General features: G+C 42.3%; 1 protein-coding gene and 1 long non-coding RNA gene across 4 annotated transcripts in view; one reads left to right on the forward strand and one right to left on the reverse strand.

Moving 5' to 3' along the window:
- The window catches only part of POU6F2 (POU class 6 homeobox 2), a 505,007-nt gene that overhangs the window by 466,016 nt on the left and 26,239 nt on the right, over window positions 1-12,752 (forward strand). For all 3 annotated transcript variants that reach the window (XM_037010901.2, XM_037010900.2, XM_037010902.2), the window contains exon 8: window positions 11,032-11,200. In XM_037010901.2, the coding sequence (XP_036866796.1) occupies window positions 11,032-11,200 (169 nt within the window). The remainder of the gene's footprint in view (window positions 1-11,031; window positions 11,201-12,752) is intronic.
- Window positions 11,363-12,752, reverse strand: part of LOC140849949 (uncharacterized) — a 63,397-nt gene continuing 62,007 nt past the window's right edge. The window contains exon 6 of the long non-coding RNA XR_012132405.1: window positions 11,363-12,749. This is a non-coding gene — a long non-coding RNA (uncharacterized lncRNA). The remainder of the gene's footprint in view (window positions 12,750-12,752) is intronic.

Genomic DNA, 12,752 nt, shown 5'->3' on the forward strand with positions numbered 1-12,752 from the left:
CAGTGCCTACCCCACAGAGCAGTTGTGAGGATTAAATGAATTAATATACATATGAAGTGGGTAAAATAGTGCCTGGCACACAGCAAGCACTTATATCTTCATGATAATGGTAGTGATGATTTACCCTGGGAATCTACAGGAGATATTTAAAGAGAGGACTAGCATGCTCAGCTTTGTTTTTCAAGAAAGCAACTCTGGTAGCAGATGGAGGTTGGCCTGAAGTGGTGAAACATCTATTGTAAACAAACCATTTAGGAAACTGCAGCAAAACACAAATAGGAATTCATGTGAGCATGCACTAGGTAGTGGAAACGAAGGGTCTGGAATCATAGCAGAGTTCAGGACAGGATCTGAGAGCCATGAGTACATACACAGTAGCTGAGAGCAAATAAGGAAGCATGAGGGGGGGAGGGCAGGAAGGAGGATGAGGGGGTCATCTTGGAAACATCAGCTTTTAATGAATAGGAGAGGAAGGAAGAGAGAGAAGAAATGGCTGGGTCTGTACAAGTGGAACCCAGAGTGTGAGGTTCTGGCATCCAAAAATTTTTTTAAACTAGCAAGTGAACAACAGAGTCAAAAGCTGCAGAGATGAAATCAGGAAGAGCTATGCAGAAACATCAATTCCTCTATTTATTGTAACATTTTATTAAAGTCTGGGTCATCTCTGTTGGAAACAGTTTGAAACAAGTGGGTGGATGAGTTAAGAAGCAAGGTGATGGGCAAGTTAGAGGGCACATGACAACGGACAGGGAGTGGAGAGAAAGATGAGTCCTGACAGTGAGCATGTGACCAAGGGAATGGCTTCGTGCATTGCTAGGAAACTGTATAATGTAAAGTATTTAGCATGCAAATAAAACACAAAGGAAATGGGAAGAAGAAAGCACTGATTACATCAGTCATCATTCATCTGCCAGGAAGTGAAAGGATCCTTCCAGAGACCTCAGCCATTTGGCTTCTGATCCAACATAAATACAGCCCATTCTTGGTGGCACTCAAAGGCTATGCTTGGAAATCCATTTGCTTGTACAATAAATGTAAAAAAATCCACTTCATATGAATATTTATTGACTGCCTACTCTTTGTCAAGCCCCTGGAAGCTAGGCTGGTGGACAGGACCCATACCATGAATGAGCCTTTCTTTCATGGAGTTTGCCGTCTACTGAGGGAGATGGACATTTATCAAAGACTTGCACAAATATGACTTCAGATCTGCAGTAAATTCCATGGGGGCGTAGTGAGGGCACCTATGAGAGTGTCCAGCAAGGGGACCTACTCCAGGGAGGGGGGTCAACACCAGGAAAATCCAAGCCAGATTTGAACACATGTCCCAGAGACTGAGACCTCTGTCTTACCCCCGTACTCACCCTAAATCAGAGTCACTGCCTGGGGAGCTGAAGTGCCCAGCCACCCTCCTCCCCTTCAGCTTTACCACAGGCAGCAGGGTGGTCTCTGCCAAACATGCCATTGAGGGCTTCCTCCCTCACCCCGCCTGCGGCCCCATCTCTCAGCTGGATTCTTTCACTATTTACAAGATCCATTGGATTGTTTTACCTTCTGAATAGTTCCCCAAATAAGACAAGTTTCTCTATCCTTCATTGGCTTTGCAAGCCCTAGTTTTATCTGTTCAGATTTATGTTAAAAATTATCTGTAGGAGGAAAAATGAGGACAACAGCTTATTTTCCTACAATCTGCCAAAAACTATTTCTGTCAACAAAGCCAAGTTGTAAATTGCCAGAAAGGTGATGAACAAATTAGAAATCATCAGCATTTATAAAAAAGTAGCTCTAAACTCTCACCTTGAATTTCCAAGGAGGGTGTTTGGGTGATAGACTGTTGCTGGTATAAAATCACAGCTCTAGATTTGAGGTAGTGCGGTTTTAAGCCAGGAGAAGGACCTAACCAAAATACGGAAAGTAAGAGGCACACAGTGCCACTCCTCAATGTCTTGCCCACAGCAGACATTATTAATCTATTCCTACAATCTCTCTCATGAGCACAAGACACAACTCAGAAACTTTCTCTCACAACAGAAGTCACACCTGTTTGCCCCTGGAATTAAACCTCTTTACCACTGTGGGAACATCTGGCCCTCTGCTGGTCTAAGCACCATGAATGTCCCCTTCACTATAGAATTGGAGATCTAGTGACTGGGAAGAAACAGCCAGCCTCTTGGCTGTCTTGCAAATCCAGTTACATCCCACATCCCAGAGAACAGGACCCTTGTCACCAGTGTATGTGCACGTACCTCTCATGCATGTGCCTGCTGACCGAACATATGAACACAGCAGAAAAGAGTGAGAGCCCACCTTCCATGTGAACAGTAGGTGCTCACTGGCCTTTTCCTCTTGTTCAAGGCATGTGCTTGTGGTTTAACCTTGTCCCAGAAAGATCAAGGGAGCTGATGGTGAACCTGGTCAGGAATATCAGGGAGATAGTGGAAAGAGGTGAATGACTATCACTATTTCTTGGCATCAGCTCTGGTTGAAACACCTTGGAACATGTAGTAAAGTTAACAAGTTGGGTGAAGCAACAGGAGATGCACTAATCTAAAGCCTGGATATAAAGCTGGGAATCTGAGGACAGCAGATCATAAAATGCCCAGAACCCAAAAGTAAAAAGCTCAGAGCTGGAGATAGAAAGATAGTGGTCTTCAATTTTTTCTTTAAATATGACCCTTTACATTGAACAAATATACTATGGACAACCACTAAAAAATAAAGGATTTCTATCATGCAGTAGAGAAGTTTCTCAGTTTATTCTTTCATGTGATTTATGAGGAATGCTTGATCTCAGAAGAGCACAGTTCCAACACTAAAACCCATCATAAATTACAGGAGCAGAGAGTTCCCTAACTCATACTCAGAAGGAAATCCGTTTTCATGGAGTGAAGTACAGGGCTTGTGGACCAGATGACCTGGGGCATTTTGTTTTAATTTAATAAAAAATAATTACATCTTTAATATAACCTTTACCTCTGCCTACCATTAATTGAAAGAGCCTGAATAAAATCTAAAAGTGGAATGTCAAGTACTCTAGATGATGATTTGCTCAAATTATGAAAGATTGAGAACCTGCAAAGTTATCATCTGTAATAAAAACAATATTTTTTTTAAATATATACCAGGATCCAATTGCCCTCGATATAGCTTCCACAGTAACCCATCAGAGATCCTTGGTGAGCAATACAAGAAGATAAAAGCCAGAAAAGGACTAGATACAAAAGAGAGAGACAGAGATAGATAAGTATCTTTCCATACATGTAAAAAATTACCTACTACAAAACATTTGGTGAAGCTCAAAAGTAGCCATTTGTTCCCTCTATGGGATTCTGCAGTGACTATGGATTATGATGAACTCCCCCAAAATCAGAATCCCCCAGATCCCCGGGCATTTTTTGCCATGACTATCCTGTGACAGTGAATTAATCATTTCTTCATAAGCAGCACAGACATCATTCTCATGTATGTTTATTATTCCCTTGACTAAGTCCAAAAAAAAAATTTGTGGGAGTTTTTAGTGTAATTAAGGGGGTAGAAACAGTTAAAAGAAAAATGTTACAGTTTGTAAAAACAAAGCATGGAATCTTTCCAGATATTAAACACCATAGCTATAATGCTTGAAAACTGCCATACATGAAGGCACTCAGTTTCTCTCCAAAAAGTGATCTTGGTGCTGATAGGAAGCAAAGGAAGGTGGTACATTTAAACTCACTGTCTAACATGCCACATGATTATCCAAACCCTTTCATTTTTTTTCAAGCAAGTATTTACTTGAACACATCAGTGGTTCCCAATTTTTTCTTGAAGCCACCCAGAATGAGACATAATGGAGGCATTTCCACCCACCAGAGAACTAAAATAGTGTGGGGGTTTTCCTAGGTGAAAGAAATGTATATTAGTGACCCCAATAAAAGACAGCCCTTTGACCCTCTAGCCATGCATCTGGGCATGTCACCTCCCTTGTCAATCTTGTCACTCCCTGCGAAGCCCAGCTGACATGGGGTATGCTCCCTGCACACTCTGTGCCCCTGGCCTGGAATTCGCTTCCCACCTTCTCTGTCTGGCAAACTCCTGCCACTGTCCCACAGTCCAGGATCCCTTCTTCATGACACTTTCCTGCACCATTCCCTCATCTTTGGTTTCCCCAGACCCCAGTGATTTTCATCAGACTGTACTATCATTAAGGAGTCTGCCCCCGAAAGGCAGGGACCAGACCCTGTCTGGGACCCAGCTGACAGTGGGTGTTCAGTCAGTTGTGTTCGTTTAATTGATGCCAAAGTCTAGTGTTTCTATGTCCAGGACATCATCATCCCAGAGCCACACTTCCAGAGAAGCCCAGCTTGGGCCCCACTGTGGCTTTCCAATGCTGTGTCTTCTCTCATTTTCCAGTATGTTCTAAGTGCCTGCAGGCAGCTTACAAAGATCTTCCACACCGCACTGTCCTATTTCTTTGCTGAATATCAACCCCTCCCTCTTACCACACTCTCCCATGTCATTATCTCAACTACATTTAATCCCCTCATTTCTGCTCTGCCCCAAAATCTGACTCCTGTCTCATCATTGTCCCTGCTAAGCTGTGGTTGATGTCCCAGTTGAGTTTTAGGTCTGCCTTGGTCTCCCCTGCCTGTACCTGGGCATCTCCCCCAAATACTGTTCTGATTCAGACTTTCCTGAAGTTTCTTGAGACTATTGGTGCTTCTCCCATACTTGGTCCCCTGCAGACAGGAGGTGTTTGAAAGGAGCCTTACGTTTTGAGGTTCTTCCTCCTGTTTAAGTTAAAGAGATGTTTCAGCATCATGGACTAGAGCTGGAAGGAAAACCCAGGGAGTGTCCCGAACCCCACCAAAAGGATAACTCCATCCTTGCTTTTTCAAACTTTCTGCAAAGATGACTAAAATCTGCCCTGGATATCACATTCCAGGTCCTTAAAATGTATCAAGTTACATTGTCCTGATGTCCACACTAGATCTTCTAGTAAATCTAGCCCCTACACTCTTGTCCTGTCCACTAAAGAAGGAACACCCAATAACGCTCAGGCACCCAGGCATCTTCCCCGTTAGTCAAGGTTCTTATTAAATCTGGGCTCTCACCTCTCTTGTCTTGACATAATAAATCCACTTTCTTTACCCTTTTTGTAAGAGAAGCTCCTTCCAAGATCTTGCGGGGTCCCCCGTCCAGCAACAGCACATGGAAACTTGTTAAGAGATGAAAATTCTTGAGCCCCACCTGGACCTACTGTATCAGACACCTGGGGGTGGAGCCCAGGGATCTGTGCTTTAATGGCCCCTCCAGGGGATTCTGACAAAGGCTAAATCTTGACAACCGCTGATTTAATTTCTCCTCAAGCTAATATAAGGTACACAGTGCTTGGCAAAATGCCAGCCAGGGCAGGGAAGGGAGTCACAGCGTCCTGCCTGCTCTTGCTTCTGCTGGATCTCGCAGGCTGTATTCACTCTCTCCACTGCACCACGTGGCAGTTTAGCCTGTGGGTAATTATGGCTTCCTGAGAGATTTGTAGAAGGCCAGTCCTCCTCCATTTTGCCAATGAGTATTGGAGAGGTTTTTCCTCCCTGCATGAATTTCTCTGTATTTCATCCCATTTGAATTTTACTGTTTATATGCATTCACTTTTCCAACTTGCCTAGTGCTCCGCATTTTGTTCTGTTTTCCGAGACACTTGTCACCCCCACTTATTTTTATATCAGTCATGAATTTAATTAGAAGATGCCTTATTCCAGAAACTAAAACAGCATTAAGGATATACTGTGTTAGTGGGGAAGAGCAGTGGCACAGAAAGCTAAGAACACCTTTAAAATGCACTTGGACTTAGATCTGTTTTTGTCAAATACACTGAACAGCCAGCAGTACCAGCCAACGTGGACAAAGCCAGGAAGCCAGCCTGTGAGAGGCAGCAGGGAGGATAAAGCTTTTCAGATGCTAAATCCTGTTCTTCCCTGTTTCCCATTCCCTGTGTGAGAGCTGCACCATTCCTTTCTCCTCCAATGTGCAAGCCCCAGACTGCCCCTGCCAACTCTCTCTTTTTCATTGACCCCTCATGCTGTCAGCCTGTGCCAGGCTGCTTGGGCTGACATAACAAAGTGCCACAGTGGCTCACACAACAGAAATTCACTGCCTCACGGCTCTGGAGGCTGGAAGTCCCAGATCAAGGCGTCAGCAAGGTCAAGGTTGGTCTCATTTTGAGGCCTCTCTCCTTGGCTGCAGGTGGCCACCTCCCTCCCCCTGGGGTCCTCACATGATCTTCCCTCTGTACCTGCCTGTGTCCTAATCTCCTCTTCTTATAAGGACATGACTCATATTGGATGCCGTCCTGCCCTAATGACCTCATTGTAAATTAGTAACCTCTTCAAAGACCCTATCTCCAAATACAGTCCCATTCGAGACACGGGGGGTTAGGACTGCAACGTGAATTTACGGGACACAATTTAGCCCATAACACAGCTTGTTTACATCAGACTTACAGCTTTAAAAAAGGCAAGAAAGTGATTATGAGAACTTAGAATGAAATAACTCCGGCTCCTTTAGGCAGTTTAGTGGGGATATAGTGAATAAATAGAAAATCATAGAAAGGATATTGAGAAAAGCAAGTTTGGGGTACCATCGATAAGCAGGATTAATTATGCTGCGCAAAGGACAGTCCACAGGTAACTCCATCTGAAGTGTGTCCCAGACTACACCAAGATCATATCACAGTTTTTTAAATAATACCCTGGCCACCTAAGAGCACCATGCTTTCTTTGAAAAACATGAAATGTTAAATACTTTGGAACCTGTAAACAATAATCCTAAACCAGAAAAAATACTTAATTTTCATATTTAAAAAAAAAAGAGATGAGATGTGTTCACATTGCTAGCTCGTGATCTACACTAGCACTGCTCAGTTTGAACACACCTCATTGTCCCCAAACCCCTCAACTGGAACCCCTGCTGTTCCCGTGATGTAAGCACTCATCTCCAATGGCAGGCTGGAGTTGAGAGGCCATGCTGCCCAGTGGTGGAAACACTGGCTTTTGAGTCAGACTTACCTGGGTTCAAAACTCACTTATGCCAGCTGTGTGATCCCCAGTAAGCCACTTAGTCTTTTCTAAGTTTCTGTCACCTCTTCTGAAATGACATCACCCATACCTCACAAAGAGGGCTAGTGCCAGGACTAAGTACAATGTATGTAAAAACCTGTAGGAAGCACCCCATAAATGGGATCCATATAGTTGTCCTCTCAAGATTCTGCAATGTGATAAAACATTTACCTTTATAGGAGCTTCTAAGCTTCTCTTTCTCTCCAGGCTCCTAGTTATTCCATACCTCCCCAGATTTCTTTTTGGTAAACTATTTCAATTTTTGTGCTCTGTTACATCTGAGGTATTTATACATCAGAACTTTTGCCAGTAATCACGCAATATGAGCATATATGATTTTCACAGTTAAGTCAACATCTGAAAAAAACAATATAACTAAACATAATTAAGTAATGTTTTCTTATGCTGCTTATTTCAAGTATATTGAATTTTATATTGAATCCCAGAGTTGTTTCCTGAAGTAGCTTACATCTCTGCTTTCTCTTTTCTTGTTTGATACATGTATACTTACGCATAAAATTTCTCAAGATAAATGCATCAAAATCATTTAACTGAGACTATCAAAGATAGGGCTATTTTTATAGTTTGCCTGAACTATTTTTATAGTTTGCAGGTAAGAAAAATGGTACTCTGATATCCTCTTTTTCTGAAGGAAGAATTTATGAGAGAGAAGTTGATCTCCAAGCTGGTTTTGACACATACAGAAGGTTATTCTATCTGGACTTATAAGAGTTTCTAGAATTAACAAGTACATGTCTACACTGGCAATTGGAATGAGATATATGGGCTCCATTAGGATGTCACTGCTTATATAATCTCAATTCTTGATAAGTGAGGACCTTTCAGAATTTTTATTAGTTTTTCTGAGCTGTCTGGTTGAACTCTGGAGGGTTAAGCAGAACCCCAATGTTCTAAAAAAAAAGTTTACTTCAGAAGAAATATATCTTTCTTAGATTCTTAAATATCTTAGATTCATCTCTCCCTTTGATACAGACATAGAACAAGCTCTTAAAAGAAATATTTTATTTTCTTCTTGAATTTCTTCACCTGTACAGCTTAATGCATAAGCCCTAGCTTGCTTTAGTAACTTCTGAGATTTCAGCCTAGTAATTTTTTCTTTACTGAATTGCGTCTGAGAAAGAAAAATTTAAATTGATTATTATCTTATCCAGTTCCTTGATGGTACTTTACCACACCCAAAGCCAATAAAACATTGATGGAATGGTAAAACTGAAGACTATCTCTTGATCCAGTAACTCAAAACTGTGAAAAGCTTTGTCAAACAATATGCAGAAGGACAACTCAATAAGTTAGAGGGGGTAGACTGACATGTCAATATCCATCACATTTTATTAAGCAAATTAAAAATAGATTTAATCTTTAATATGTATCCCTAAAGAATAAAATGTCCTGGATTCAGTTGTTGATTATGTGCTCAGCAGATTAGCTAATTATTTTAGACAGATGCTTGATGCATATTAATTTGGGTTCCATGTCAATTATAACTCTGTTCAGTTCACAGTCTAGCCTCCTCCTAGGATTGTTGAGTAACAAGAAGGCTGTCCACTTGAAATGTAACTGCAAGAAATTCTGAAGGAGGACAGAATGGCATACTGGAAAGAGCCCAGAGCTCTGGGGTGGGAGCCTGGATTCTAAATCTCAGCCAAGCCTCATGGTCTTGGGTGAGTCATCTCCTTCCCTTCCCATGATCATGCTGCGTGTCGGCCCCATGGGGATGTCATGTGAATCCAGGGAGCAAAAGCGCTCCCATAAAAGACCAGAAGGGGAAACAGCTCCTTAAGCACATTTCCAAAGCAACACCTTCCTAACAATCATTTGAAGGTAAAGTGCCAATTGATGGTCAAAAACTCTTTAGGGAATTAAAAAAACTGACAGTCCTGAGTGTTGACAAAGATGTAGAGCAACCGGACTTCTCATATATTGTGGAGGGGAATATAAACCACCAGAACCACTTTGGCGATCAATTTGGTAGTTTCTTTAAAAGTTAAACGTGCATTTATACATGCTCCAACTCTACTCCTAGGTATTTACATAAAAGAAATGAAAACACACCACACACAGACGTGTACATAAATGTGTATAACTTCCTCATTTTAATAGCCTCAAAATGGAAATAGCACAAATATCCATCAACAGATGAGTGATAAACAATCTGTAACATAGAGATGAATATGAATAAAGATACATACACTATAGATATATACTATATACACTATGCAGCAATAAAAAGGAACAAACACTGATAAATGTAACAAACTAGATGAATCTCAAAAACAGTATCCAGGAAAAGAACCAAATTAAAAAATATATATACATGTTGTATGATTCCATTTGGAGAATCATGCCAAATGACTCCATTGTGACAAAAAGCAGACCATTGGTTGTTTGAGGCCAAGCACTGAGGGGAAATTGATTGCAAAGGGGCTTAGGGGCCTTTGTGAAATGATGGGAAGATTCTCTATCTTGATTCTGGTAGTGCTTTCACAGATGTGTACATTTGATAAAATGTATCAAACTGTATGCTTGAAATAGGTATATTTCATTAAATGTAAATTATCTCTCAATAATGTTGCATGAAAAAATGAACACACAAACACACACATTGGAAAATGGTAAGAAAAGTGAACTTGGAACATCCCAGGCTGGCACTCTGAAAAGGTGGTCAAAGATCGGTGCCTGTTGTGCAGTTGGCTCTCCCACCAAAGTTAAGGGCCTGAGCTGATTCTACTCCCACGCTGACTTCCTTTTGTAAAATCTTTGCTACACGTATGTGAATGTGATGATGGCTATGAAAGCACTTTGTAAATGGAAAAGTGCATATCCAGTCCAAAAAGATGGCCACAGCAGAGTCCAGTAGAGCACCTGTTCAGGTCCCAGGCTGCCATGTGGTAGTTTTCCAGGGTGTGCAACCCGGGGGTGGAGAGAGATCCCTCCAGGCCATCCAAGTGCACCTGGACCTGAGACCATTTCCCTTCCCTCGCTCCTTCACTCCTCAGCTGAGCTCCTCTCACTGGTCGTCAGGAATAAATGGACATAAAGACAGCCTTTCCTAAGCCACACTCATTTAAAAATTTTTAATTTTTACCTGTGGCATTGTGACTGAGAGCTCAAGCCCCAGGGTCAGACTTCATGTGTCCAGAACTAGCTCCTCCGCACCTGCTGGATGAACATACAAAACCCTTTCATCTCTCTGTGCCTCCACTTCCTTGTTTGCAAAAGAGGGATCAAAATAATGCCCACTTCATAGGCTGACATGAGAATGAAGTGAGAGAGGACATCAAAGTCCTTAACACAGTGTGGCACAGAGTAAGAATGTGACACCTGAGAGCTGCAGATATTTTTCTCCTGACTGCCCCAACATCTCCCTCAGTTTTCTATAGATCCCAGAGAGCATTTTTTCCCAACGCCACAGCAACCCACCCTGACTCTTTGATCTGGGAGAGCAGAAAGTTCCAATACACACTCAAGTCTAAATTGGAACTTTCCTAAAAATACCAGTTCCACAGGACAAAATGGTTGGGTGCAGCCACACCTTTACGACTGAGTTTTGCATCCTGAGTTGATTGTGAGGGCTGTATTTTATCTCTACATATTTGAGAAGCCTGTCAAATGTGCTGTAATTGTATGAACAGGCAGCAAGAGTCCGGCCACATGCCATGGTCGTGAAATGTAGAAAATAGGGTGCTTCAGCAAGCCAGTAAGGGAATTAATAATAAATTTAGAATTACTAATAAAATGCCTGTCAAGGGAGCTGCAATACATTACATACAAAAAAATCCTACCTGTTGTGTAACTTCTTCCTGAGAAGTATATATTCTTGGGAATAAAATGATTCAACCCCAGTTGAAACTTCTGTTCCCTGGCATTTACCCCTAATTTTTCATTCATTTGTGTATTTTTTACATCTCCCCTGTAGCTCCACCAGCCCTCCCAGACGTCAGTGGGTCAAGCAGCCTCCCAAAGCAACCTTCTGCACTTGGCCCACAGCCAAGCATCCATGCCTCAGAGCCCCATCCGGCAGGCTTCCTCTTCCTCCTCCTCATCCTCCTCTTCTTCGGCTTTGAGCGTGGGCCAGTTAGTCAGCAGTAAGTATCCTCTCTGGCTCGGTAAAATCGTGGTGGCCTTCGTGTTGCCTGCTCACAATGCCTTCCCTTCTCTCTTTCCCTCTCTCTGTCTCTCCCTCCCTCCCCCTTCTTCTCTCCCTCCATCCCTCCCTCATTCTCTCATTCTTTAAACTGAAAGAGGAATTTCCTGGCCCTCCTAGGCCAGTAGTGGGATGAGGTCCAAGCCAAGCCAGGCAGCTTCTTAGGGAAGCAGACCCCCTCAATAAGTGCACGGAGGGGCTGGTTCCCATCTCAAGTGCTTTCTATGTGACGAGTCAGTCCGGCCACTTCAGAAGGGAGAACCCAATCAGCTTGCAGGGCATGAGCCACAGAGCTCAGACCTGAAATAACCAGCAACAGGCACACAGCCACCAGGCCAAGCTGCCTTTCTGTGTGTTTGAAGTCCCCTGCCATTCTATTTGTAGGTGTCAGAGGAAATAAAAGATAGCGTGCCTGTGGGTGGGTGGGCATGTGTGCCTAATGAGCTGCCTCCAGTGGCACTGGGGGTCAAGCTGCCTGGGCTGGGACTGGCTGGGAAATCTCTGAACAGCCATTCATAAAATAAAATAAGCCTGCAAGTGTGCTTCCCTGAGCAGGCCAAATGCACATGCACGCACACACACACACACACATATATAATTTTTGAAATAGTATTTGGCCCTATGTGAAGACAGTATACTTTGCTTGCCCTATAGAAGCCTGTTAAGATGAATGGGGCAGTGGTCTGACTTAATGTTAGTTATTCACCTTTAGGGAAGCTTTTACTCATACATAAAATTACAGAATGTGCACATAGGTTATAATTCTCCAGGGATCCAAAATCCAGCAGTTATAGTTTAAAGGGCTCAAGCACTGCCTGGGCATCTATGCCCCAAAACAAGGATACATGTGAATGTCTGTGTTTGGCTAAGTGTCATGAATGACCTGTTACAACAGGAATAGTAGGGATCCTCACATATCATGAGGCTAGTCTGGTAATGTGAAGTAAAATGGAGAGTTGCCATGTCCTCCCACAAGCAACCCCCAAAAAAGAAAAAATATGTATGTGCATATAGATACATACACATACATAAATGTGTGCATATATACGTGTATATTCAATTATATGGATAATTCAGGCAAGAAGGATGCTTGTGGAATGTAGACAAGAAGGGGAGATGATGGAAAGATATTAAAATGCCCAAGTTCTTTACCGAACTACCCTGGATGTTCTTGATCTCAAAGATGGGTCAACACCAAGCAGTTTCAGAGAATCTTTGGAGTTTGCCATCTACCTGTAATTTTAGGTTGTTTAGATGTGCAAACATCCTCATGTGGGCCAGAAACTCTAGTCTCACTTGAATAAAATCATAGATGAAATGAATTTGAGTATAGCCAGATTTTTCCCCTGTAAAGAAATTCTCCATAGGGCTGTCTTGGGAAAAGACCCAACTTTGTTTCAATTCAATATTCTGCATAAGTTTCTGCTAAATACTCTGTTTCAAAATAGCAGCAAGGTCATAAATCTAGAATTGGCTGTTAATCTTTGGTCCTG

This window comes from Manis javanica, chromosome 6, assembly GCF_040802235.1.
Source record: "Manis javanica isolate MJ-LG chromosome 6, MJ_LKY, whole genome shotgun sequence".
NCBI classification, from domain to species: domain Eukaryota; kingdom Metazoa; phylum Chordata; class Mammalia; order Pholidota; family Manidae; genus Manis; species Manis javanica.